This window comes from Canis lupus, chromosome 10 (assembly GCF_003254725.2).
Source record: "Canis lupus dingo isolate Sandy chromosome 10, ASM325472v2, whole genome shotgun sequence".
Classification (NCBI taxonomy): domain Eukaryota; kingdom Metazoa; phylum Chordata; class Mammalia; order Carnivora; family Canidae; genus Canis; species Canis lupus.
In genome coordinates this window covers 41,427,368-41,454,679 of record NC_064252.1, presented here as the reverse complement: position 1 = coordinate 41,454,679, position 27,312 = coordinate 41,427,368, and the positions used below count along the sequence as shown (strand labels likewise).

Genomic DNA, 27,312 nt, shown 5'->3' with positions numbered 1-27,312 from the left:
TGAGATACTCTTCCTCCTTCAGACGTATAAGAAATGACACATGCAAAGAGACTGCTACACATCATTGTGGGCATTTGGGTAGGACCCGCCCCTTTCAAAGCTTCCTGTGCGACTTGCATTTTGGTCACTGGTTCTGATTTCTTCATTTCTCATTTCTTGACTTACAGAAATGAAGACGATTCTCAGGGAGGAGCTCTGAAACACGAGGTACCACAGCCTGGCAACGCAACAGACTCACTGAAGTGATGACAGGACCCAGGGAGAATGATGCTTTCTTTGGGCTGGATTTTTCTTTGGCTTGTCACAGGAGAGAAAATTAAAGGAATGACTACTTCAGGTAGGGTTTTCGCTTATCATGTTCACTGTGAGTCTTAAAGTCAATATTTGAAGTGACAGATAGTCTGATATATCAGCAGCTTGACCTATTAATGCAGAGCATTTCCTTTCTGCTGTTGAGATGGGTGCAGGAAGACAGAAATGACTGGGGTGAACAGCTTTCAGCTGATACCAAGCGTCAATAAGGAGCCCAGTTATGGTAGCCAGGTGTTCAGTGGGAGCAGTTGAAGAGGAATGAGGAGTGGTTCAGTCGTCTTTAATAGTTAAGTGCTGCGGCTACTAGCCAGCTCAAGTCCACTGGGAGGGCATTAGAGCCTGACCTTCTAAATGGAAGCAGTGAAGAAGACAGACAAGGGAGCTTAATTCCTCATTAAATCATGTACTCTTTATAAACATAGGTTAGAGTTTGATCTTTATTTCCTCCAGTTTTGTTGACATGTAAGTGACATACAGCACTGCACAAATTTGATAGATAGCAAAATGACTTATGCGTATAGTGAAATGATTAGCACAATGAGTTTAGTTAATATCCATGATCTCATGTAGCTACCAAAAAAGAAAAAAAGAAACTTCCTTGTTCGTTAGTTGTGATGAGAACCCTTAGAACGCATTTTTTTAACTTTCAGATCAACCATACAGCAGTGTTAACTATAGTCACTGTGTTCTCCAGTATGTTCCCCTTACTTATGTATCTTATTACTAGAAATGTGTGCCTTTTGACCACTTCATCCAATTCCCCCACTTCTCATGCAGCCTCGGGTAACCACAAATCTGATCTCTTTTATTTATAAGTTTGATTTTTGTTTTGTTTTGAGACTACATGTAAGTGACATCATCTGGTGTTGGTCTCTCTGGCGTATTTCATTTAGTATAATGCCCCCAAGATCCATCTATGTTGTTGAAAAAGGCAAGATTTCTACCTTTTTTTTTTACCACTAAATAATATTCATGTGTGTGTGTGTGTGCATGTGTAATACATCTTTATCCATTCATCTGTTGATGAACACTTATTTCCGTATCTTGATTATTGTAAGTAACGCTACTATGAACAAAGAGGTTCAGACTGTGTCTTCGACATACTGTTTTCATTTCCTTCAGGTATATTCCCAGAAATGAAATTTCTGCATCTTATGGTAGTTCTATTTTTAATTTTTTTGAAGGAGACTCTACTCTTTTCCATAGTGGATGTACCAATTTATGATCCCAACAGTACTCAAGGGTTCCCTTTTCTTCGCCCCCTTGCCAGCATTTCTTATCTCTTATCTTTTTGTTGATAAGCCAACCTACCAGGTAGGAGGTGATATTTTACTGTGGTTTTGATTTACAGTCCCCTCATGACTAGTGATGTTGAGCACGTTTTCACGTACCTCTTGGTCAATTATATATGTTCTTTGGAAAATGCTTATTCAGGTTCATTTCCCATTTATAAGTGGCTTATTTGGGGGTTTTGTTTGTTCTTTTTTTTTTTGTTTTGCTTTTGAGTTGTATGTATTCTTTTTATATTTGGATGTTAATCAGGCATATTTTATTAGATACATGGTTTGCTTACTTTTTCCATTCTATAGGTTATCTTTTCATTTTGTTAATCATTTATTTTTTTAAAATATTTTATTTATTTATTCATGAGAGACAGAGAGAAAGAGAGAGAGAGAGAGAGAGAGAAGGAGAGAGAGGCAGAGACACAGGCAGAGGGAGAAGCAGGTTCCATGCAGGGAGTCTGATATGGAACTCGATCCCGGGATCTAGGATCATGCCCTGGGCTGAAGGCAGGCACTAAACCACTGAGCCACCCAGAGATCCCCCTGTTGATCATTTCTTATGCTGTGCATAAGCTTTTTAGTTTGATGTAGTTCAGCTTGTTTATTTTTTCTGAGATTTTATTTATTTGAGAGAGAGAGAAAGAGGACCCTGAGATCATGACCTGAGCTGAAGGCGGACGCTTAACTGACTGAGCCACCCAGGAACCCAATACTTGCTTATATTTTTTATTTGGTTGCTTGTGCTTTAGATGTCATATACAAAAACTCACTGCCAAGAGAGAGATTTGTCTTCTAATGCGCCTCCCTTTCTCTTTGTTCCTTGTGGTTTTCAGATTGCCTCACCAAAAAACTGCTCTGGGAATATTCTTCAAGGAGTGAGGAGTTTGTCCTATTTTGTGACCTAACAGAGTTACAGAAATCCCTTTTGCACCACAGAAGTCAACTCTTACCAACCCAAGGCTCTGAAAACTTGCCCTGCAGTGGTCATGAGGACCTATCTGATGTCCAGTGGTACCTACAAACTCAAAATGGTGATTCATTAGGGGAAATAACTAACAACTTTCCTCACATCACCCAGGACAAGAGCAACCTATGCTTTCTGACCGCAGGAATAAGTAATGCTGGGTCATATATCTGTAGACCTAGGATCCGGTACGTCCCAAATGCATTCTTATACGAAAACATTCCTAAGCCCTGTATTACCTGGATATAACATCTATGTTCATAGGCCTTTGTTAACTCTCCTAGGATCCCTCAGGATGAGGCCTGTTGTATCAAGACCATCTTAGAAGTTAAGCCTAAGACAAATCTATCCTGTATACCAAATAACTCTGTATCACAGCAATATCTTCTTTTTGGTAGCATTGCCAAAATTAATTGCCCTAGCCTCAACTGCCAAAGTGATGCACAAAGTCCAGAGGTGACCTGGTACCAGGTAAGAATGATTTCTCCAAAGAATGATTTCTCAGCTTTGGAGCTTTATGGAGTTACCATAAAGTATCATTTTTATGGTAACCTACCCATAGACACTTTATAGAAACGTGGGTTTGAGGATCTGAGGTCTAGAGCTTTGCAAATACTGACCTTGTGCCTACAGAGAAGACCTAACTTTCTAAAGTGGTCACTCTCATAGGTAACCACTGGGAACCATCTTTTTCATCCATGCCAGCAAAATTTCTAAAATTCAAGTGTATTATACCTGAGGTAAGACATAAACTTATGAGCATCAGCCAATGCAGAAGACCAGATAAGTTCCTTCCTATTGTCTTTGGAAAGCAATGGGCATTCCTATGGGGAAGGGAGCTACAAACAAGTGAGTCCTGGAGGGTTTCTGAATAAAATAGGAGACTGGAATGCTTTCCAAAGAGAGCACATCTGGGAGGACAGTTATGGCAAACGCAGATGGCCCAGGTAACAGGTGCCTTGCAGAAGTGAGACTGGGGTGGGGGGGAGGGAGTACAGTATAAAGAGGAAAAAGGGGCAGGGATGAGGAAGAGGCAAGTTTCCTAATGATTTTGAGTTATGAACCACATGTGAATAAGCTTCATGACAAAAACAATTCTTATTGCCATTGTGTCTCACGATTTTTCCAAGTGCTAACAGATACATAAATGTCACATAACCCCATGTCAACATAGCCTCCTGGTAGTTGACCTCGTGGTGGCAGAAACAAAGAATAGAATTTCCATTGCCTCCTGTAATTGTAATAATTGTTGAAAGTCTAAAACTTTGCCTTAAGTAGTTGTGTATAACATTAAATTCGACTTCAAAACATATGTTTGTTAATATAAAAATATCTTTTTAAAATTATTATTTATTTATTCATTCATTCATGAGAGACACAGAGAGGCAGAGACAGGCAGATGGAGGAGCAGGTTCCCTGTGGAGGGCCCGATGCGGGACTCGATCCCAGGACCCTGGGATCATGAACTGAGCCAGAGGTAGATGCTCAACCACTGAGCCACCCAGGCGTCCCCAAAATTGCCACTGGTCAGTTATGCCAGTGGCCATGTTTATCTGGTGGCTCTACACACTCCAAGACTCAGCAATCAGAGAGTCCTGGTGGTACAAGCACCAGGGTATGAGAAGATATATCCTCACTTGGTTCCCTTGAGACCTGCTGACAATGGGTAGACAGGTGTCATCATGTCCACTATAGAATTAATATACAGAGAGAGAACAAGTGATGTGATGTGCTGTAAGTCTCACATTTGTATTTTAAAGTGACACTAAAAAAATGTTGGCCTCCATAAACTCCTAACTTAAGAAACATACAAATTTCATAACCTCTAAAATGAGGTTAGGCAGCAAAGTCCATGGTTCTGTTCATTATTTTCAGTTCTCTTAAGAACAAAACTTCTCTTGATTCAAAAGTATTTGTGATCTGGGCTGACAGATTCCTAGCCATGTCAGGGCCGGCTGTTCCTAGGCCAGTAAAGCAGGCTTGCCACCCCCCCCACTCCCCCGTCATTTCAGATGAAAACACATTTAAATTTTCAATCATTGTATCCCTGAAGGCAGTTTTCATTTTCAGGTAAACAGAAGCCACACAATAGCTGTCAGTTTTCTGCCTGTATCTCTTATAAACAAAATCCTAACGGTGTATGACATTCACAGAAGGAGGTCTGTGGGGTCTCGATTTCACATCTCTGGGGTCTCAATTGCAACATCAGGATGTGCTTAGCAGTGAATAGACATCTGTCCTAAAAGTGGGTGAACGATTATGGCTCTTATCAAAATTGTACTTTCTGATGCAGATTTGGATAGGTCATTATTCATGTGATGTTTCCTAATTGCATGTATGTGTGCACATGCATACACGCACATGTGCACACACGTACATACACAGGCACGCACGCACAGACCTTATGGAAGGAGTGTATCACTAGAAGTGGTGATACTAGGCAGCAACTAAGACATGAGGCTCCTTGCCTTCATGCTAAACCCCCGGCACTCAGGTGATGGGTGGGTCGCATCCGAGCCACCTCAGAAGAGATGACATATGCTAACACTGGCTGAGCAGATGAAAACATGGTGCTATTGAATTCAGATGAAACTCCTGGCCAGGGATGCCCCCGTCAGATGTACAGAATATGCCACTGAGATAAATCCAGGGGCTCGAGGCTCTGGGGGTTTCAAAAGATTTTTAATTGACCCATCAAAAAAATGTAGGCTTGGAGATTCTTCACTGAACTATTAAGTGACCAAGAAGTCAGAATTAAAATGAATTATCTATTATTTACTCAAGAAACATTTTCTCTATATTTTGCTGATTTCTAAAAATATAATTAAAAACTAGCTGAACAGGCATCATCTTAAATAAATGAGAATTGCATTGAACGAGAGGGCATTTTATGTTCTCTGGCTAAGCAAATCTTGGAAGTAGGCAAAATTATAACAGGGCAGTGGGGTTGGCATTGAGATACAGGTGTTGGTGATACAGGTGTCAGTGACACTGCTGTGACCTCTTGTCAGTTAGACTTGTGCCCTGAGTAATCTTTCCATTGGTGCTTTAAGACAATCTCACTCATAGGCCACACTCACTGGCCACAATGATGACGGAGCTGCTGCATCATTTGAGCCCTGCATTCCATGGAATGTGCACACACAGACCTGCCACTTCTCCTTCTCGGTTCCTTTATGGCCTCCTCTTCTCATAGTCACTAGTACTGCCTGGCATCCCTTGAGCCTAGTGACATGGGGAACTGCTGAGTTGGTGAGACTGGCTAGACCTAAAATCAATGTGGTTCCAAGTAAGGAATAAGTACCGATTATTTTGACTGGGTTTCTGAAAAGTATTTTCAAGGTCAATATACTGGCCCATTCGGTGATTCTCACTGTGCAGTCTCAGAGTGCTCATAATCCTGCACAACCTCCTAACATCTGTTCAATGCTATAATCCACATGTTGCTTAACTAATAGTGAAAACAGAGAAACTATTTTTTTTTTCTTTCTTCTAAACAGTGTATCAATGTGGTCTACGACTGCATTAGCTTTGGGACAGGTCCCTTATGTGGTTGATTCATTCTTAGTTGGCAGGTAGGGTTTGTTTTTTTCTTTTTCACAAGAACTGCAGTCAGGCCAATTCAGCTTTGTGCTAACAGAGTAGAATTGTAACCCATGTTCATGATTTTACATGTATTCCTATTAAATTCTGATTTGATGGTTTAAGCTCATCATTCAACATATCAAAAGGTTGGCATTTTGATTTTGAAATCCACCATGTTAGCCATCATTCTCATATTTGTGTGACTTGTAGATAAGATGCAGACATGATATTCTTAGCAAACATTTTGAATGGCCTGGTACTGAGCCAGTCAACTCATCTATTAACTCTAGCATGATCCTTTTAGTTACATACAGTCCCTTAATCCACAACTTGGGAAGTATTACTGTTCAATTAACTTTAAAAAGTCACCTAAATGTTGACTCATTCAGCCCGTATGTATCTATTTTTATTTAACAAAGACATCATCAGAGTATTTTCCAAATGACTCACTATAGTGAAGCCAGAACATCTATTATATTTCTATATTCCTCTGAGCCTCTGGTCTCTTCATTTTCTCATGGGAGAAAATTACAAGACTGGCATGAATGTTGGTAGTGAGTGCAAGCTGGCTGATATTAACCCACTTTTTTAAGGGCTCATAAGCCATTTGTCCAATAATCCATTCAAGACTTTGGCTAGAGATGAACATCTAGCTTTTCATGATACTTTTCATAATGTACCCTTTTCCACCTAGAAGATAATTATTAGTACAGAATTTATGTAAAAGTACAATGCTGTCAGTTGATGGATAGGGCAAGAGACTGAAGTGCAGGAAAAGGTAGATGGGCAATGGAAGCAGAAGCATGAAGGACACATCGTGTGAATGGTGAGTGGCTCAGCATGGTAGGACCAGAGTGTTCCTGAGAGGTGTGGTTAGAGCTGAACACAACGGTTGTACATTGGTTATGTGATATGGTTATTGGAGGTCCCTGCTGATGTGATTGAACTTTATGAGTGTGAATCCTGATCCAGGGAATGAGCAGTGGGAACAGAAAGAAGTTGGTGGATGTTAGTGATATTTTCAAGAATAAAATACAAGGTAAAATACTTCAGGGGGACATAAAAGAGATGACTCATGTTTTGGGTCTTTCTGGCTCAAATATATTCACAACATTTAGCAAGTTGAGAAAGTAGACATTAATTCAATGAGGAATGAGAAGAGGTCAGGTATGCAGATCTGGACATAATGAGTGATTAAAACAGTCATGGAAATGTCAAGTCCATCAGGGAGGGTAGGGCTGGAGATGTCCATACGGGGAGTCCTCCCAGACTAGGTAGCAAAAGCCCCAGTAGGAGCTCCACTGTGTTGTCCAATGCTGGGGAGCACCACCCCCACAGAATAGCACCGTGTGTATTGTACTCCCGAGAGGGGCTGCACTGGACAGTAGTGTTAGAGCTTGATGATACTGGCTGGAAATATTTCAGTAACTGCTCCTACTAGAACACATTTTCTGTGCTCTTCTTGCTTTACACATTCCTTTAGAAGTCCTGTTTTACTGTCTTCCTTGTTTCTGCAAGCTTCGCTTGTGTCTAGAACTTACTGAAACAAGTCATACAGGTTCACTCTGAGATGTTCCTCCTTCTGTATTTTGTTCAAGAGTGTGGCACAGCTGAGCAAAACAGCCCCATCAGCACCTCCCTTCCTACTGAAATCATTTGCTATCATCTTACTGGAGTGGGACTCCCATCGTTCTTGACACAAATTACCTCTCCCTTATGTTTTCTTCAATGTTTCCTTTTAGTTCCATCTTATTAAGTCTTAATAATACATATGAAGTCACGCTTATTTTTTTACATTTTTTAAAATTTTATTTATTAATTTGAGAGAGAGAAAGAGACACAACAAGAGAGCACAGGAGTAGGGAGGGAGGGGCAGAGGAAGAGAGAGAAGCAGACTCCTCACTGAGCAAGGAGCCCAATGCAGGGCTTGATCCTAGGATACTGGGATCATGACCTGTGCCCAAGGCAGACCCTTGACTGAGCCACCCAGGCGCCCTCATACTTAGCTTTTTATGAAAAAAAAAAAAATCAGGGCAATTTTGATTTGACCCATCCCCCCTGTGGCACAGCTGAGGTCTCAGCCCACGACTCTGCAGCCCATCACTTCCTTGTGTGATTCATGACACATCTCTGCTCCAATTTCTGCTCTTTGGATGTGATTCTTGTATTCTCTAGAGTTTTATTTCTGACTTTTACCCCATGCCCTGACCCATCCTTTTAAGAGGTCCTTGACCCCTGAGATCAGCTGATTGATATTTAACCTGGTCTGCCTCACTTTTTTTTTTTTACTTCCGGCCTGCCGTTGCTGCTCTCTGACCTGTTCCTTGCCAACCTACTGGAAGTCCCTTCTTGGGCCACAACAACCACACCAGAGACTTGGAGTAGGGGAATCCCTGTTCCTCTGAGTTAGCAGGTGAAGTGGAAGGGAAATTCCTCAATGAGAACATGAAACTCAAGAGTTAGAAAAATTCACATGGATGCTCGGTCCTCTCAGTTACTGGCTCTGTGATAGAGAGCCACACACAAACTCCAGAACCTCAGTTTTCTCATAGAGTCTGTGCAATCCAAGTCAGGGGATCCTTTGAGTGAATCATATGAAATAGTACATGAGAAAGGATTTTTTAATCTGTATAGATAAGAAGTACTTATTTTGTGATTTTGTTTTGTTTTGTTTTTTGCTTATCTCTTTGTTTTTGACTGCTGTGGTAAGAGTCATATACTCTGGGGGCTATTTGTTGAAGATTGGAAGGCCATGTGCTACATGGAAGTCAGGGGCTACAGAATTATTGGTACAGTGATACTTCACCATTTAACAAATATTTATTTAGCCCCAACTATGTCCTAGCCCCTAGTGATACAAAGGTGATTACATGGCTCTTATGCTTCAAAACCTTTCAATTACACATACTTTATTCATTCATCATTTACAAAGAGCTCACTGTTGCTGGCCTGTCTGCTGTGTACTAGAGACACAAAGACCCGATCCATCTACATGCATCAGCCTCTTCCTTTTGGCCTTATTTCCTATATAGAAGCTCCATTTCAAAGGTTTCTAAGATGGCACTCAGCTTCAACGGAGTGATTCTCACATATTCCTCAAGGCTCTGACTAGCCCAGAGGGAGCATCCCTGCTTCCTGTGAACAGAGACAAGGCTGCCCAAGTGCATCATACTCTGGCTTACTGCTCAGGGGTCTGCCTTCTTCGACTGAGCCCTCTCTCAATCCTAGAAAGCAGTCATGACTCTGCAGTCTTGATTGGAGGGACTTCTGTTTATTCCTGCCAGTGTGTCCAGGAGCAGTGATGTGTCTTGGCACAAAGGCTGTCTCAACAACGATAGAGGAAGAGGTAACCGTGCACATAAATTATGATCAGAAGGCTATGTGCAATCATAGAGGTCTGGGAGCATGAGAAACTGGTTCTGCTGGGAGAGCGCCTGATTGCTCCCACCATGAGAGTTACCTCCTGAGTTGGAGTTAAAGACTGAGCTGCAGCCGACCCAGTTGGGGGAAGTAGTGGGAGAGATGTACACACACATAGATGGAGAAAGAATATGGTTATTTAGGGAGTGGCAAGTGGGTGGAGGGGCAGTAGCAGGGAATGAGAGCAGGAAAGAATGGCAAGTTCAGCTGGGGGAGAACGTTAGACCTTAGAAGAGTATCCCTGATGGATATGCTAAGTAAGAGAGAGAAATGTTCCTAATTGCAGTTTAGCTCTCACCTTAGTTTGGGTCCACCATGAGCTCATTGTTTGTCACTCATCGGTCATTCTTTGTCATATCTAGGTATTCCTGTTTAGTTATTAACTTAATATTTTAAATTCAAATTTCACCTTTTTTTAGTTAAATTTATTTAGAGAAGAAACTTTATCTTAGCCTCATTACACAAGAAATTATGTCAATTTCCACAAATGTAAATACACATTTTTTTTTTAATTCATTGAGGTATCAGCTACTAAAGGAAATGAGTTTTCTATAATGTTCTCAGAGGCCTGAGTCATGCTTTGAGAAATTCTAGGCTAAATAACTCTTTGTGGGTTAGTCAGATTTGGTGCCTCGATCTTAACAGATAATGTAATTGTATCTGAAAACGCCTCTCATGAACAAATGCGAATCTTACAAATACAGTTTTTGAGCAGAAGCTCTTCATAGCGTGGGTGATGCTCTCATTTGTGAAGTTTTTCTGTTGTTGTGACGAATATTAATAACAAATCTCTGGTTAAGGAAAGTTACTTATTTTTCTTGTCCCCTGGATTAGAACGGAAAACTACTCCCTAAAGAAAGGAGCAACCCAATTGTAGTGAATGAAGTTTATGAAACCAACCAGGGCACATATGTATGTGATTACACTCAGTCGGATAATACAAGTTCATGGATAGTCAGAGCTGTTGTTCAAGTGAGAACCATAGGTAAGTGAGATTTTCATTTCCAGATCTGGGATTTGAAGCCCCATTACCCAATTAAAGTTAACTTCCTTTGGCTTAGTAATGGTTTACTTTTTTGGGAAAAAAAAAAGATAATCATATACTGGTAGTCATGTGAAGCCTTAAATGTGGGAAAACATTAATTTTCCCATTAACCTAGATTCCAGCCCCCAGAGAAGGCCTAGTTTTGGATCATATTCAAATTGTCACAAGTTGGGTTTTTCCTGCATTGACAATCCCTGGCTTATTTTTGTAATAAGTTTAAAAAATAATGTTAAATATTTCATACATAGCAGTAAGTGACACTATGAACCTATTGCCAGCTTTAATACATGTTCATGTTTTTCCACATGTTTAAAATCTTGCTTTTTCTGTAAAGAAACAAAACATTGCAGGGACAGCTTGAGACCTATGCTTTTATCCTTTCCTGCTTCCTCCCTTCCCAGCTGTAGTCTAATCTTGTATACATTCTTCCATTTATATCTTTATGCTTTTCTAAAAATGTAGGTAGGCATTAAAAAAATAGAATATTGTTTTATGTTATAGAATATGTTTTGTGTTAAAAATATATGTTATTATTCTAAGGTATCATTTTGTCAATTTACACCACCCTCAGCAAGGAGCAGATTCCCATTATTCCCAAATAATGTTTGGTGTTGTCACACTTTTTGATTGATGTCAAGTGAGATCTCTCTCTCTCTCTCTCTCTCTCCCTTTTTATTTTTTTTAAGATTTTATTTATTTATTCATGAGAGACAGAGAGAGAGGAGAGAGAGAGGTAGAGACACAGGCAAAGGGAGAAGCAGGCTCCATGCAAGGAGCCCGATGTGGGACTCGATTCCCGGTCTCCAGGATCATGCCCTGAACCAAAGCGGCGCTAAACCGCTGAGCCACCCGGGCTGCCCCCTCTCTCCCTTTTTAAATCCCAATTTAGGGATCCCTGGGTGGCGCAGCGGTTTGGCGCCTGCCTTTGGCGTTGGGCTCCCGGTGCATGGAGCCTGCTTCTCCCTCTGCCTGTGTCTCTGCCTCTCTGTCTCTCTCTCTCTCTCTCTCTCTCTGTGTGACTATCATAAATAAATAAAGAAAAAAAATCCTTTAAAAAAAATAAATCCCAATTTAAATTTCCATGAAGTTTGATATCTTGTTATACGTTTGTTGGTCTGTTAGGTTTATTCTTCTGTGGCCTGCCTAGTCTTTCCACTGGGACCTAGTCTCTCCACTGGGTCATTCTTACTAGATTAACAAGTGCCGACATGAATAAATTGTATAATGCAATTAATTTAAGCATGGCTTTTGCCAAAACACAACTGAGTCAGTCATTCATACTCTGTATTAAATAGCTACAGAATGGTTGACTCAGCTCATAGTAAATACATTGATTATTTTTACCTCCTTTTCTTTTAGTGTAATGTACAAATTACATTAAACATGCTGAGGCCGGGATGCCTGGGTGGCTCAGAGGTTGAGTATCTGCCTTTGGCTCAGGGCTTGATCCTGGGATCCTGGGATCGAGTCCCACATCGGGCTTCCTTTGGGAAGCCTGCTTCTCCCTCTGCCTATATCTCCGCCTCTCTCTCTGTGTCTCTCATGAATAAATGAATGAAATCTTTAAAAAACAAGCACACACACACACACACACACACACTGAGACCAAGTTAACCACTTCTACCTACTTCCTGGATGTCAGTAATTTACATTCATATTATATTGCTTCTTGGGGGAGAAGTTAGAATGCAAGTACCCCACTTGTACCATTTGCTCCCTCCAAGGGATGTGTGATTGTTCTTCACTCAAGGCATGATAACTCAGCCCATCAAAACCAGGGGCAGAATCTGGTTTTCCCTTTCTTCCAAGGTATGCCTTACAATATCTGTTGCATCCTCTCAACCAAGCATTCCTGTCTTCCTCATTCACTCCTTCATCCTTTCACATATTCATTTTTTACACAAATATTTGTTGAACATCTAATATGTATCAGGCACTGGGCTTGGTGCTAAGGCTGTAAGCATGAGTGTCTGGACATTTTCTGTGACCGCTCAGAACTTCCCACTTTGTGGGGCACACAGGTTATCCCAATGCATTGTAATGAGTGGAGAGAAAGCAGTGGGGCATATGGGAGGCCCACCAAACCCACACCTGGACCCACCATGTCCAAGTGAGAACTGAGGGGCAAGCCCAGACCAGAGCAATGAAGATGGTCAAGATGCCTTTCCAGGCAGAGGGAACAGCATAGTCAATGTCCCGGAGATGAGAGAGCACACACAGTCTGGGAAGAAAAAGAAGGTCCACTGAGAGTGAGTGTCTGGAAACAAGACTGACATCACACTGTTTTAGTGAGTTTGAACTTCATTTAAGGAGCAATGGGGAGCTTTTGAGGGTTCTAAGCAGGAGAGCATCATGAATAGATTTGCCTTTGAGATAGATCACTCCATCTGCTGTGTATAAAATGGGTTTCGGGGGAGCAGGAATGGAGAGAGCAATGACTGATGGTGGCCTGAACCAGGAGTTGCAGTGGGAATGCACTGAAGCAGACAGACTCCATAAATACAGAGGAGGTACATCTGAAAGGATTTGGGAATTGGCAGTGAGGAAGAGGGAAGAGGTGGGATCCAGGAGAAAAGAGTTGGGTTTTAGGTTGAGCTACTAGATAGACATTCTGTTAGGTACTGATGGAGGGAAGCATTGCATTGCATAGGTAAGAGCTGACCTAGGGCACAAATGGGGGAGCAGCAGGTTTGATGCACATTCTAAAAAGATGCTCCTGATTGCTCACTGCACAGACTTAGCAAAGGTGATGAGAAATGGCTATTTGTGCGTCAACAGAACGTGATGATGGATTTAATGTGTAGAGAGAGAAACGAAGGATGCTTTTGTTTTGTGGCCTAGTTAAGTTGGTAAACGGTGACACCAATTCATGAAGCAAGAAAAGGCTGAAAAAGAAGAGGATCTAAAAAGAAATTAAGGATTAGAGTTTTTAAAGATTTTATTTATCATGAGAGAGAGAGGCAGAGACATAGGCAGAGGGAGAAGCAGGCTCCCTGTGGGTATCCCTATGTGGGACTCGATCCCAGGACTCCGGGATCACGACCCGAGCCAAAAGCAGATGCTCAACCATGGAGCTACCCAGGTGCCCCAAGGATTAGGTTTGAAAGGACTTTCAGTGATCCAAATCCCAATGGCAAGGAAGAATTTGGATAAACCAGTCTGGAGGTGTTAGGGCTGGAGATGAAATTTGAGGGTGGTCAACATGATTATCTAAAGCAAAGAGACTGAATGAGGTCACCTAGGGAGTTAGTATAGAAAGAAGGCCTGGAACTGAGGCCTGGAGCATTGCAATACTTGCAGAGGTCGAAAGGAAGGAGGGAATCCCCAGAGGAGGTGGAGCAGGGGTGTGAGAAGAGAGGAAAACTGTCCCAGGGCAAGTGACTAAAGAATGTCGGGGCAGAGGGAGTGACACTCTGCTTCAGTGGTGATGTTTGAGAACTGGTCATTGGGTTTGTGCAGATGGCAGTCATTCTTTACATAAGCCAGTGGGTGCCAGTGGGAGGAAGTGAAATTGATGACATAGGAGAGAGAGATCATTTCGAGGTTCAAGACCTTTTGTAGGGAAGAGGCCTAAAGAGTGAACAGCACCACAGCAGAGAAAAGGGAGAGAACTGATATTCACGAGAAGCACAAAAAGCAGAGCCCCCAGACACACACCTGGAAACAGCAGAGAGGCAGAAGGTGAACTAGAGAGCAGAGAAGCAGGGAACCAAACGATGAGAGGGTTCCCAGAGACAGTGCTCAGCAGTGTCCAATGCTGCTGAGAAATAAAGCTGAAGAAAAACTCAGTTGTGCCCAGTGGATTGAGGTGCCAGAAGGTCACTGGGGACTTTAGTCAAAGCAGTTTCTGTGGAGTGATGGAATCCAACTCCACAAGAAGTGAGAGAATGGAGATGAGCACAGAGCACTGTTTCAAGGATCTGCCTGGGAAGGAAGGAGAATGCGTGCCACAGGGAAATGGGGTGCAGGGATTTTTCTCTGTTTTAAGATGGAGAGACTGAGCATGGATAAATACCAATGGGAAGAAGCCAATGGGAAGATGGGGCAGGTGAGAGAGGAGAAAGAGGCAAATATACAGGGGGAGAGATGGAGTATTTGAGGGAAGGAGGTCCCCAAGAAGTAAGTGGACCATGCCCAGAGCAGAGGTGATGAATTTTCCCTTATCAAGAGATGGGACATAGTCAGGAAGAGTTTGACCACAAAGCCCCAGTTTGGCAGTTTGTGGCAGGAAGCTGAGGGATAAATGAGTAATGGAGTTCCCGACTCAACTTTATTTTGAAATAAACCATGTACTTAGTGATGGAGGAGGTGGACTCCAGTCTAGGTGATATGAGCATTTTCTCAGGTGCGTTCTTCTTCCGGAGAAGAAGCCAGATGGTACGAAAAATAATCTTGTAGGAGAAGACAGGAACGGGGGGGCTCAGGTCAGCGATGGTTGAGCAGGGCTGGTGTGGAAGTAAAAGCACACCCTGGTGGATGAGGATTTACCAGGATTTACTGGTATTTCGTTAGCACCCGTGACCTGATGTCATGGTCATTTGGGGAGGTTCATTTCTCACACGGAAATCTAAGTTCCCAGCCTTAATAGAATCCGAATCAAAGTTGAAGGGGGATCTGCAAAGCATTTAGATCAAAGTGCCACTTGATGCACACACCTTCAGCAAGCAGGCCTTCAGATTTCCCAGTGCAAATAGTAATTTCTATTTTCATCTTTTAGTGAAAGACACTACTCTCAAACCAGATATTCTGGATCCCATCAAGGATGTGCTGGAAGTAGAACTTGGTAAGGTGGATTGTATTATCTCCGTTGAATGACCTGTGCTTCTGGGAGCAGCTCTAAGTGTGATATAAGGAAAAGAGCCTTGGGATTTTTTTAAAAAATTATTTATGAGAGACATAGGCAGAGGGAGAAGCAGGCTCCCCACAGGGAGCCTGATGTGGGACTCAATCCCAGGATTCCAGGATCACAACCTGAGCCAAAGGCAGACGCTCAACCACTGAACCACCCAGGTGCCCCAAAGAGCCTTGGGATTTTAAGTCAAATAGAATTAAGTGTGAATCGTGGTTGAGCCACGGGCTACCTTTGTGACCTGATAGAGTTACTTATTCTTTCTAAGTTTCAAGTTTTAAATATGTAAATAGATGAAAGAAAACTGGCCTCATCTGGATGCACTGAGAAATGTAGGAAACTGTATGTTAGGTGACTAGTGATTGGACATGATCAACAGATTTTAGATTCTTTCTTACTCATCCCAGAAACAGGTGTTATATGTATTAGGTCCATTGGTTAAGTCTGTAAATTTAACCAAATTACCAATCTGAATAGCATGAATCCTCGCAAACATGGTATTTGGTGTGGCCTTTAAGACAATTATGGAGGAACACTGTATCTCCTGCTCAAGTAACTCATATTCCTAAGTGTGTCTTCTTGTGGGTAGGAGGGGCAAAGTGATTTTCCTCTGGTCCCCTTGTATTTTATCAACCTCAATAACATCTACACTTTCTCACACAGTAAAATGAGAACTGCTCTATTTAAAATCAATGCTGGTTGTTGCAGTGAAATAAATGCTCTTTTAAATGCTAAAATATTTTTAATTACAGAAATGTAAAAATAGAGACTATGGTTAAATACCGCTAGATGGCGGTATTAGCGTGTCCTGATTCTGGAAATAGACTGCAAAACCAGCGGCATCACAAGGATGCAAGGAAGGAGGAAAGAAACACAATTAATGATTCAAACATAGCTGAGCCACGTATGGTTTCAGTGAATTTGAAAGTATGACAGGGTAGGGGGACAGTATTAGGGCGCACAGATGATTTTTGAATGGAGTCTTTAACCGTTTCAAGGTGAAAATTTGAGTTTGAGGCAGTGTATCTGGATACCCCTTATGGGAAAAATGAGTAGAAAGAGGATAAGTGTAATAATATGCTTCCCAACTGTAGTGCTTTGCTCAAGAAACTGCTGAATATTTAAACAATTCCTTCTTTAAACTACATTACAGTAACCTGACAATGTTATTTGAACATGCAAATATTGGTGAGCAGTAAAATGTTCTTTATGACGCACCTTGTACTCAACATCAGCGTTGAGTGAGTCACCATCACCAGTGACTCCTCATTTTGTGGAGTCAGTGACTGAGGGGATTCCTCATTTTGCTGGGGTCTATCCTTCAGCCCCATCAGAATTCTTCGTGCTATGCCTATATAGTCGCAGGTTTGAGATAGAAGTATTGCCCATTGGAGATGAACAGACTTGGTCTTACTTGTTTCCAAATGAGAGTCAGGTAGATGTTGGGTTATTTTTGACAATCTCTTTTACCTGCCAACGTGATTGCAGTAATGAGCGGTCTGTGGTTGGAGTCTTCCTCCTGCGCCGGACAAAGCGTTCTCACGGACTTCCTTCCTATTTTCTGTGTCGCCTTCATTTTTAGGAAAGCCTTTAACTCTTAACTGCAGGGCACGATTTGGCCACCAAAGGGACTTTAACCCTGTAGTGAAATGGTACGTTAAAGATTCTGACCAGGAGAGTGAAGTCCCAACACCCGAGACCATCAGGTAAGAAGGAAATCAGCAGACTGTTATGCTCCGCAGCCCACCCTAAATGCTTTCACCTTTGGAAACCTCGAGAACGGCCCCCCAGAGGTGAGCCAACAGGTGCAGCTGACGGAGTGGCCACTCGCGCCACCTAGTGGTGACTAGAAAAGCGCGGAAATACAAAGGGCAAGTTCATGTTAAACAGCAGTTTCTGACCAGGCCGTATTATGAAATATTTAAGTTGTGAAGTTCGGTTTATAGCAACAGTTAGATGAGGCTGCTTGAAACATCAAGCTGACAGGCAGACAGACGTAGCGACCCACGCAGCCTGAATAGAAGCAGCACGTCCAACCAATGGGGAACGAAGGATGCCCTCCTCCTCATTTTCCCCAGTACCATCCATTGAGAGCCCTGGTGAGTTCAGGGATCCACATGTTAACAGCCTGGGATGTATCCAGAGGAAAGCGCACAATAATGCGTCTGACCAAAACTATGAGAAGTGAGGAATAGTTGAAGCAATCCAAATGGAAAAGGAGATGCAGACATGGGATAGCTTTCTTGACATCCTTGGAAGCCATTATGTTTTACGGAAACTAGACTTAGTTTGTCACCCTCTAGAACTCAGGACCCCCATTAGTGGACAGAATTTACCGGGAAGATAGTTTGGCTCAATAGAAAGGAAAACTCCAGCTATTCAGAGCTATCCAATACCTCACGAAGCTAGATGCTGGTCCCTGGAAGGATTAAGGGAGGGTTTGGATCCAATCTGTCAGGACCATCGCTAAAAAATAGACTCCCTTGTTTTTCCAGAATGTGCTCCAAGGTAATAGTCTATGTATTAAGCACTTGCTTCTGATTTTTAAAACAATTTCAGTGAACAAGTGTAGTGTCATTTTGAAAAGTACATGTCACTGCAAAAAATAAAGACCAAATTTTGATGACAGTAATAAAATCCAACAAGGACTTCTAACTCAAGAGAGGTCACACAAGCCCTTGAGTTTGAATCTATTTCCCACCTATTGGCAATTTGACCCTTGACCCCTGCAAGACTCCATCCCACCACATGCAATCTATGGATGCTTACATCTACTTCACAAGGTCCCTTGAGGGAGCTGCTCCAGTAGAGGTGATACACTCATCACAGTTCCTGACCAGTAGGAAGCATTCAGTGAATATGAGTTGATATTGTAGGCTCCAAGCAACACAGCCTAAAAACACCATCCATATAAACAATATTCCTCAATGTAAAGACAGACTATAAATCAGCAACCTTAGAAACTCATATTGTGAATAAATACTGACTCTTACAACTTGCTGAGTGGGGCAGAATGACCTAGGTCCAGGACTCAGGGTGCCACTTCCAAGCAGAGTGACCTTAGGCTGTCACCCACCTCTTGTGCCTGGTCTGTGTTGCTGGTTAAGTTAGGATGATCATATTCTTATCTTATGGGGGCTCCAGTGAAGTGAGGCATGAAGGAGACTTAATTGTCCACATTTAGTGTTCAAAAGAGTGAGCACAGATACGTGATAAGCCCTTTGTGGAAATGAGTCAGTATTCAATATTATTCTTAAATTATCATTATTGTCTGTTTTCAAGGGGAGTGCTCAGAGTAATGGAGGTCAGATGAGGCCCACACTAAATTAAATTCTGATTAAGTGAGTAAAATGATGCCCAGCAGATTCAATAATCAAAAATGAGCTCCCATCACAAGATGGTCAATATTATGCTCTTCTGGCACTTTCTGCTACTATTTGATCCCATAGCTCTTCTGAAAGCCGAAACTGTTGGCTGCTAGTATGAATTCCAAATACAGCAAGAGTTGGTCAGTTTATGCTACTGAATGAGTAGGGTATCCATCCTTCTGACCTAGAGTTAAGCACACCATAAAGGATGAAGTCTATGAGCGCGTTATCCACTTGAAAGAAGTTACTCAGAGGGATCTTCGCAAGAAGTTTATTTGCTTTGCCCAGAACTCCATCGGGAACACTACCCAGTCCATCCAACTGAAAGAAAAGAAAGGAGGTAAGCCTGGAAGGTTGCCACACCATGCACACAACTGCTTTTATCTGAGAGAAGGGGAATTTTCCTAGAGATTTGTGACAGTGATGATAGCAATTAATATTTGCTGCATGCTGGACACTATGCATTTTGCTCATATGAAGCCATTTAATACTATGACCAGGGACACATCACTAGTAAGTTTCATATCAGTTATCCAGAACTGGTCCTCTTAACTAATACCCTGTGTATTGAGGCTTGTTGGAAAAACCTGTCATTCATTCATTCATTCATTCATTCACTTACTCATTTATTCATTCTACAAATACCTAAAGGGCATGTCCTGTGCAACAGGTATTGTGTTAGGACCTAGATCCCTTTTAGGGTTTTCTTTTCCTTGCTTCTCCATCCAGAGAATGTGATGATTGGGTATTGGAGAACGGAGAGAAGAGTCATCTTGCTCACTGCTCTGGGTGGTATGTGTATATCACAGATCACAGCCTTTTAAAACTGCAGTGGAAATGCCTGGTAAAGAAAAGGTTTGAAATTTCTTTAAGAAGATACTCAATGATGAAGTTGATATCATTCATTCATTCAATTAATAAATGATTCCAAGGACAAGCAAGTTTTGAATCCTGGTGAGGCTTACGTTAGACAGAATCTGTGCTTGGCCATAGTGGCTGCTCTGTAATGGGGCTCCCATCAGCAGAGGTGTGTGGAAGGGCTCGTGTGTTAGGTGCCACGGAGGGTGTGAAACCAAGCCACACGTAGCTCCTGGCCTCAGGAAGTTTAGACTTTAGTAGTGATGATAGTGCATGAAAATAATTTCTAATATGCAATGAGAGGGATCCAAATGGGTGGTGTGGAGGTTTATGGGGGGAAAATAATGAGAGTGGCCATGACCAGTTTCCCTGGCCACCTCAATCAGGAATAGCCCATTCCCGTGAATTGTCTCCAATTCATTGTAAGACAGTTGCCCCAAGATGTAATCGCATGTGTTTCCAGATTCAAGAGGAAAGAAAGCTTCCAAGAGCAGTGATTTTGATAAAATAATAGAGTCAGAAAAGGTGCTGGGCCAGCCCACAGCATTGGCCGGAATGTGCTCTTGTCCCAGGAAAGCTGTCTCTGTATTTGCTCATGCCTACCATGTTTCCCCCAGTGGTGTTCATATACATCTTACTTGGCACCGTCATGACTCTGGCAGGCATGCTGACGGCAGGTGCTCTGCTCTACATGTACTGGATTGAAATAGTCCTGCTGTACCGAACCTACCAGAGCAAGGATGAGACACTCGGGGGTAAGGTGACCTCAACTTGCCTCTGGCTTTTCCACTCAGAACTGGCTTAGAGGGAGAAGCTCAAGAAATGGATGTTCCCCAATGGAGAAAGTCATGCCCTCTGGCTTTGAGACCTTCTTCCAGATGTGGTGGCTTCACACCTGGGAGAGCTGGGAGCAGGTGGAGAAACAACTGCTTTTCGGTTCACTTACTGGAATCTTGCTGACCAATGGTATTATGGTAGATAGAGCATGTTGGGCTTGAAAATAATCTCTCTGCTCACCAACCTAATGCAATATGACAAATGACCTGACATCTCTGTGCCTTTGCTTCCTCTCCTTTGAAGTGGGATTGTAATCACAATTACAATGAATGCTATGAGCACTCATTGAGTTAAGACATATTAATCATTGAGAACAGCATGTAGTAAACACTCGGTAGATGGTGCCAACTATTATTACCTCTTGAGTGCTGAGGGCATGCAAGTCAGGTGTATTAGCTAGGAGAACTGTCACAGCAATCCTGCAAGCCAGGCAGAGGGACATGAAGTCTTGTGCCCAAAATTGGACTGCAGGATGGTGTTAGAATCAAGGATTTGGACTCAGGTGGTTTGGCTTAGAGCCCCCATTAGCTATTACCTCAGTTAGCCTCACGTATAAAATGAGGGTTTTGAAGATGGTGTCAATGTTCGAAGAGTGTGAAACTCTATAAAACCCAAGTACTATTACAATAAATGGAATTATCTGTCCACTTCCACAGGAGACAGGATCATACTGATTAGTGTTTGCTTCTTTAGAATAGAAGAGCTGTTCGCATGCTTTCCTAGCCCTGGAGGTCTCTAAGATTAGAAGGTTTGCAGTTTTAGTGAGTGATTCTCTTGCTTGGAAAGGGCAGGATCCCTTTTGCTGGATTCTGGGGAAAATCACTTCCTATACCAGGGCTTGCCCCACACCAGGAACGCAGTGAGGAGCTGTCAGATTTCCAGGAAGAGGACAGGTAAAGAGATGTATCAATCGTACCTTTCTTTAGACTAATTATTGAGAATTCATGCAAGAAATCCTGAAGCTAAGAGTGTTGGGTTTTTTGTGTTTTTGGTTTTTTTGGTTTATTTCCTTAAATTAGCTTTTTAGCTTTTTTGAATTGAGCAAGCTACTTAACCAATGTCTTCTTCATTCCCCTGGATGACATATATGTATATTTTTACTAAAATGCTGCTTGTCTTAAGATTCTAGAGCTTGTACAGAAGAGTTGATCATGAAATTTTTAAATCTGTACTTTCCCTTTTTACTTTACACAGTGGCTGATGAGGAGGCAGTGCCTGGTTTTAAAGTATGGAGATTTAGCACCCTCTGTGGCCAATCTAAGGTTTTACAGCAAAATGTCTGTTTCCTTGGACATAAATGTGATATATCCACAATCTTAGACGTACATAGACTGTCGGAGTTGAGAAGGACCTAATACTCCCATTCCCACTAATTTTATTACCAAAGAAATGTAATGCTTCCAGTTAGAGAAAAACCCAAGCTCGTTGGAGTTTCACAGGATTTGGAAGGAATGGAGGTGATGAGGGGGTGTGTCACACATTTAAACCACACAGACCTTCCATGCCCACCATGGCCCAGGAGCCTCCTCCTCCTTCCCACCTGGGCAATGAGGAGCTTTGCAGATGAGCCCCCTGGGCCTCGGTTTTTTGGCATCCCCCTTTTCTCATCTCCTGGACCTCCCCTCTCCTTCTTTTTCTATTGCTGGCATTTTCATCCACTAAGGCCTCTCCTTATGTCCATGTTAAGCAAGCATCAGCCACCTGGGCTATTGTTTGCTATCTTGTAACACTGCTATTTGCCCGCCATGGTGCAGAGGACTGGAATCTGAACCAGGCATGTCCAGATTCCAAAGCCCATAAGTTAACTTTTGAGATTCTCTACCTTTCTTGGTTAGTTAGCTACATAACACATCCCAGTACTCGATGTGCATTCGCAATAATCCACTCAATGGAAGGAAGCATGTGAGACTTTGCAAATATCCCGAAACGAATTTTATAAATATGATTTCCCATCTAGAAAGCAGGGGAAAAAGATATTTATCTTGTGCCTGCTGTGAGCCAGACACCAAGCACTTTATATACATATCACCCAACCCTGGAAACAGTCCACTGGGGAGTTATTATTACATCATTTTACACACGAGGATTTCTAATATAGGTACATGTGCCGTCAGCTGTCTCCTGTGCAAGTTGCTGGGTCCTGGCAGTGCTTTGCTTGCTGGATATTACCATGCTTAGATGGAACAGACTCCTTTAGGATGTGTAACTCATGAGATAGCAACAGCACAGTGCAAAGAAAACTCAGAGGAATTCCCCCCCCACCTCCTTCATCCCTGTGATTTAATCACAGAAGCCACAGCTGTTTGATCTGAACTCAGTGAAAAGGCAGCAGTGTGTCATAAATTAGAATTCGAATCTGGTTAGACAGTCGATACTACTCAGCAGTGTGATTTTAAAATGGACACAAAAATAAAAAGTAAATAAAATAAAATGGACACAGCTGCTGTGTTTTATTGTTAAATCAGTTCAATAAGGAGCTCAACACTTAATTCTTGCCCATACATCATAGGATGCAAGCATATGTAGATACATCACGATAGTGAGAAACATGTAAATGGTTGACTGTTTTTTTAATCGTTTCTCTTCCTCAGACAAAAAGGTATTTGATGCTTTCATATCCTATGCGAAATGGAGCTCCTTTGAGAATGAGGCTACTTCATCTTTAAGTGAGGAATACTTGGCTCTGAATCTGTTCCCTGAAGTTCTGGAAAATAAGTACGGATACAACTTGTGTTTGCTCGACAGAGATGTGGCCCCAGGAGGAGGTAGGTCCTGGGTGCCAAGAGAAGATATAGAACAAAGAGAAAAGTTGAATAAAAGTGCTCTGTGGGCTTTGGTGTCATTCCTTCTGTTGGGATACACATCTTCTGGAAAGTTTCATGAGCTTAGACTATGTTGGGCCACGGCACAGAAGGACATGTGTTCCAGAACATGTAGCAGGCCTTCCCAATCAAAGATATAGCTCCTGGTTCCTCTGTAGGAAATTATCTCTGTCATTCGAAACAGATGGTCCCCTGGCTTTGTAGGACTCTGCTGGCCACAACCCTCAACATTGGGTCAGGTGGGGCACAACCCTGGCCACTCATCAGAGGTACAGATCTCATTCAGTTCCCCCCTCCCTCTGCCCCAGGCACCCCACCATGGAGCCTGGGACATCTTGTGTCCCCCTGTTATTCCTAACTATGCCAACTAGCTTTGCTCCTAAAGGAAAAAGGACAGCTTGAGGACAGAGAACACAAAGAGAGGAATGGAAAGTTGAGAATCACCGGACACTAGAGTCTGTCTTCAACTGTCAGTAGAGTTGATGCAGCAAAAGTGACATAGTAAACCATGCTTCCTTCCCTCCTTCCCTACAAGTGCCTTTGCAAGGAACAATCTGGGTCGATCTGGGACATTCGGGGTTATTAAGACCCCAGATTTAGCAATAACAGTTAATTGAATTCTTTATTTCCAGTGTATGCAGAGGATATTGTGAACATTATTAAGAAAAGTAGAAGAGGAATATTTATCTTGAGCCCCAACTATGTTAATGGACCCAGTATCTTTGAACTACAAGCAGCAGTGAATCTTGCCTTGGATGATAAAACACTGAAACTAATTCTAATTAAGTTCTGCTCCTTCCAAGAGCCAGAGTCTCTACCTCATCTTGTGAAGAAAGCTCTCCGGGTTTTGCCCACAGTCACTTGGAGAAACTTAAAGTCAGTCCCTCCCAATTCCCGGTTCTGGACTCAGATGCGCTACCACATGCCAGTGAAAAGCTCTAAAGGACTCAGGTGGAACCATCTCGGAAGTATCTCCAAAGTTTTTCACTGGAAATGACTCAGTAAAACAGAAACCACTGGGAGGAGCTCCCAGCCTAGAGAATGGTCAAGCGGACAGACCCTGAGCCACCTCCTTCCCATCCCTGGGGAGTAGAGATGTCAGTGGAAAGAACACACAGCACGGATCCAGCTGATACAAGATGGGGAGGGCTTTGTCGACCCTGAGCAAGTCTGACAGGCCCCAGAATGATAATGAACCTCTGGTTAAAGCCTCTGATATTCTGTGGGCAGAGGGAGAGTAAATTCTCTAGATGCTTGCATGCGTTCAGCACACAGTGCCCCAGAGACTTTCCAAGTGGTCTGAGCAGAATGGGCAGATACAGCCACTTTTGCTCTGTTGCTCTGCTCTCATGTCTGTTATGTATTATACGTATAAATTTATATATGTGTATATATATATATATATTTGCAATCAAATAAATATTACTTTGTTAGAAGTGAATGATTTAAACTTTGCCTAAAGCTCCTCAGAAAGAAAGAAACACCTAGTTTTATTCCATCCGTGTTCACCCATTAACTCTGGAGTACAGAAAACAAGTGCGAAAGGCAGAAACCACGGGGGAACCAGGGGGAACCAGGGAACCTCCATCAGTCTCTACTCTGTCCCTGAGGGAAGTGCCCCCTCTGAGCAGATGAAATAGAGGAAAGAGCCCTTCCAGGGGTGGGGGGTTGAGGCACAGCCCTGTGCTGGACACAAGGCTAGGGGAGCAATGTAAGGCTAACTTCAGCCCCTCCTATCCCCTTGGCCATTGGGCAGAGCATGAAGTACACAACCTTACCCTGGGCCACGGGAAGTAGGTACAAGCAGGTCAAAATGATCAGACCTGGGGCGCCTGGGTGGCTCAGAGGATAAGCCTCTGCCTTTGGCTCAGGTCATGATCCCGGGGTCCTGGAATCGAGTCCCGCATCAGGATCCCCGCAGGGAGCCCGCTTCTCCCTCTACCTGTCTCTGCCTTTCTCTCTCTCTCTATCTCTCATGTGAATAAACAAATAAAATCTTAAAAAAAAAACAAAAACAAAAACAAAAAAAAGATCAGGCCAATGAGGAGACAAGGAATGGCCGAGTATTTACTTATAAAGTAGAAAGGCAGTCGCAGGAGTTAGCAGCCCAGATTAAGAGTTCAGGAAATAAATGCATACGTTGGTCAAAAGGCAGCAAGAATGGAGCTTGAACAGAACTTTCTGGTCTGAGCCCTTTGCCCGGCGAGGCTGGCACTCCTTGCACATGCTTCCTGACCTACTGATCCCAGGTGAGTCCCAAGTGACAGGGTGCTATGCTAGAGCACCCAGTCGTAGTTTCTGATAGACTAGATGGATCTCATTCTCGTGTGTCCTCCTTAGGAGAGTTCAATCTGTAGTTAATGTTCTGGTCACATAGGAATGTAAAATCTTCACACTCTGTCATCCCTGTCTGAGTGGAATGATGCATTTGAGCAATAAGACAAGCAACTTTCTGGACTCATTTGACTATAATGTGTCACGTTCACCATATGAGCGTGATCCCAGTTCAGGATGGACAGAAGTCATCGAGCATCATCTAGCCACCGCTTGGAGCCTGTATGAAATGCTCTGAACTCTTTTTCCACAGAGGCTCCCACATCATAAAAACCACTGCGGCTTTGGCACCAAGCAACATCCTTGTTGGGAATTTCAGTGATGAAGTTAAAGATGAGTTAAAAGGTATAAATTATTCCTGGAGGAAGTTTCTTGTGGGAAGGCTCATTGTAGGGTCTCAGTGGGGAAGAATCCACACTGTCATTGTGTCCTTGTGCCATGGTGATGGCCAGAACCCCTGGTTTTCCTGCCAGCTTCTCTCTCAGATCTAAGACTCAGAAACCTCTTTTGGGCCAGTTTACCCAGGTTTATTTTATCCTAAAATAAATTTTGCTAAAACTGATCTATCCAGTGGTCCAGAGTTTTGTTCTTAGCTTCAGAGAAATTCAAACTCAGCCTCAGGTGTGTACCTACTCAAAAAAAAAAAAAAAAAAAAAAGGGAGGGGGGGAACTCTCTAAGCTGACATTTATGGAATATACTTTATACTTTTTCCAGGTTATTAGATACATAGAAGATGAAAAATTAGCATTTAGAACAAGGGTTGATTTACATTTCTTACATGCAAATCAATCCAAACAAACTGGGCAGCTGAAACAAATTTTTCTGTATATAAGAAACTAATGGTAACCAAACAGTTGAACTCAGTGCACTACAATAAGAAAAGTGTTTACATTTCCCACTCCATTTTCTAGATATGGTGACCATATATTCCAGTTTCTGATTTGTTGTCCAACTATAAATCTTACTCTGAAAATGTGTCCTAGTTTGGATGATGTCACTCTACCTCTAATACACACTGGAGAGTACTCCTTACTAATTCTAGATGACACCTCAGGCAAATTTCACACCATCCTGGTGTCTTCTGGGTTTTAATAGCTACATTTTCTATCTATATTATTTCCAGATCACAATTCCAGGTAAGAAGGAATAAGTATACTGTCTCTCACACTCACTGCAGCTATAAAATCTGAATAAAATGCTTAGAGAATCAGTTTGAAGATTTTGAAGGTAAATCAGAGCAGAATGGTTAAAGAGGACAAGAATTCAAAGTTTCATGATTTTATTTTCCTCTGATATCCCTTGGCTTGGACTCAACACAGTCTGAAATTCAGAAGTAGATGTTAGTAATGACAGAGGATTCCAGAAGAAGCCCTCTCATTTACCTTAAAGACTGGGAAAGGGGTTTCCTAACACTCTCCTATTTTTTTTCCTTTCTAGGTTCTTTTACTTTCTGGCCCCTATGTAATTCTGCAAAAGCTGAGGCAAGAGGGCCCTTAGGAGCCTGCATCTCTGTGGAAGGGGAACTGTTCACTTTAATACAAGAAGCTGTGGTCCCTAGAGAGTGTGGCAAACCTCTTTTGATTGTCCTTTTTGGGACTCTCTGTCTTTTTACCATTTAGGTGTAGACATACAAG

General features: G+C 42.4%; 1 protein-coding gene across 4 annotated transcripts; it reads left to right on the top strand.

Moving 5' to 3' along the window:
* The first annotated feature begins 137 nt into the window (after positions 1-137).
* Positions 138-27,312, top strand: LOC112669890 (interleukin 18 receptor accessory protein). 4 transcript variants are annotated; one of them, XM_025463437.3, is made up of 10 exons: positions 138-337; positions 2,429-2,747; positions 2,844-3,030; positions 10,399-10,549; positions 15,327-15,392; positions 17,041-17,164; positions 19,015-19,166; positions 20,302-20,439; positions 23,113-23,286; positions 27,116-27,312. In XM_025463437.3, exons 1-10 carry the CDS (start codon positions 265-267, stop codon positions 27,295-27,297), a joined length of 1,566 nt encoding a protein of 521 aa, XP_025319222.1. In that variant the 5' UTR covers positions 138-264; the 3' UTR covers positions 27,298-27,312. The 4 variants fall into 4 exon arrangements, with proteins under 4 accessions (XP_025319222.1, XP_048971354.1, XP_025319205.1 ...); XM_049115397.1 differs by lacking the exon at positions 27,116-27,312 and adding an exon at positions 23,976-24,779 and having other exon boundaries at positions 140-337; positions 2,958-3,030; XM_025463420.3 differs by lacking the exon at positions 27,116-27,312 and adding an exon at positions 23,976-24,779 and having other exon boundaries at positions 140-337.

Coding starts and splice junctions, on each gene's coding strand:
- LOC112669890 (XM_025463420.3), top strand. CDS start 265: ATGATGCTTTCTTTGGGCTGGATTTTTCTTTGGCTTGTCACAGGAGAG. Junction 3,031..10,398: donor CAGAGGTGACCTGGTACCAG/GTAAGAATGATT, acceptor CCCCTGGATTAG/AACGGAAAACTACTCCCTAA. Junction 23,287..23,975: donor AGATGTGGCCCCAGGAGGAG/GTAGGTCCTGGG, acceptor CTTTATTTCCAG/TGTATGCAGAGGATATTGTG.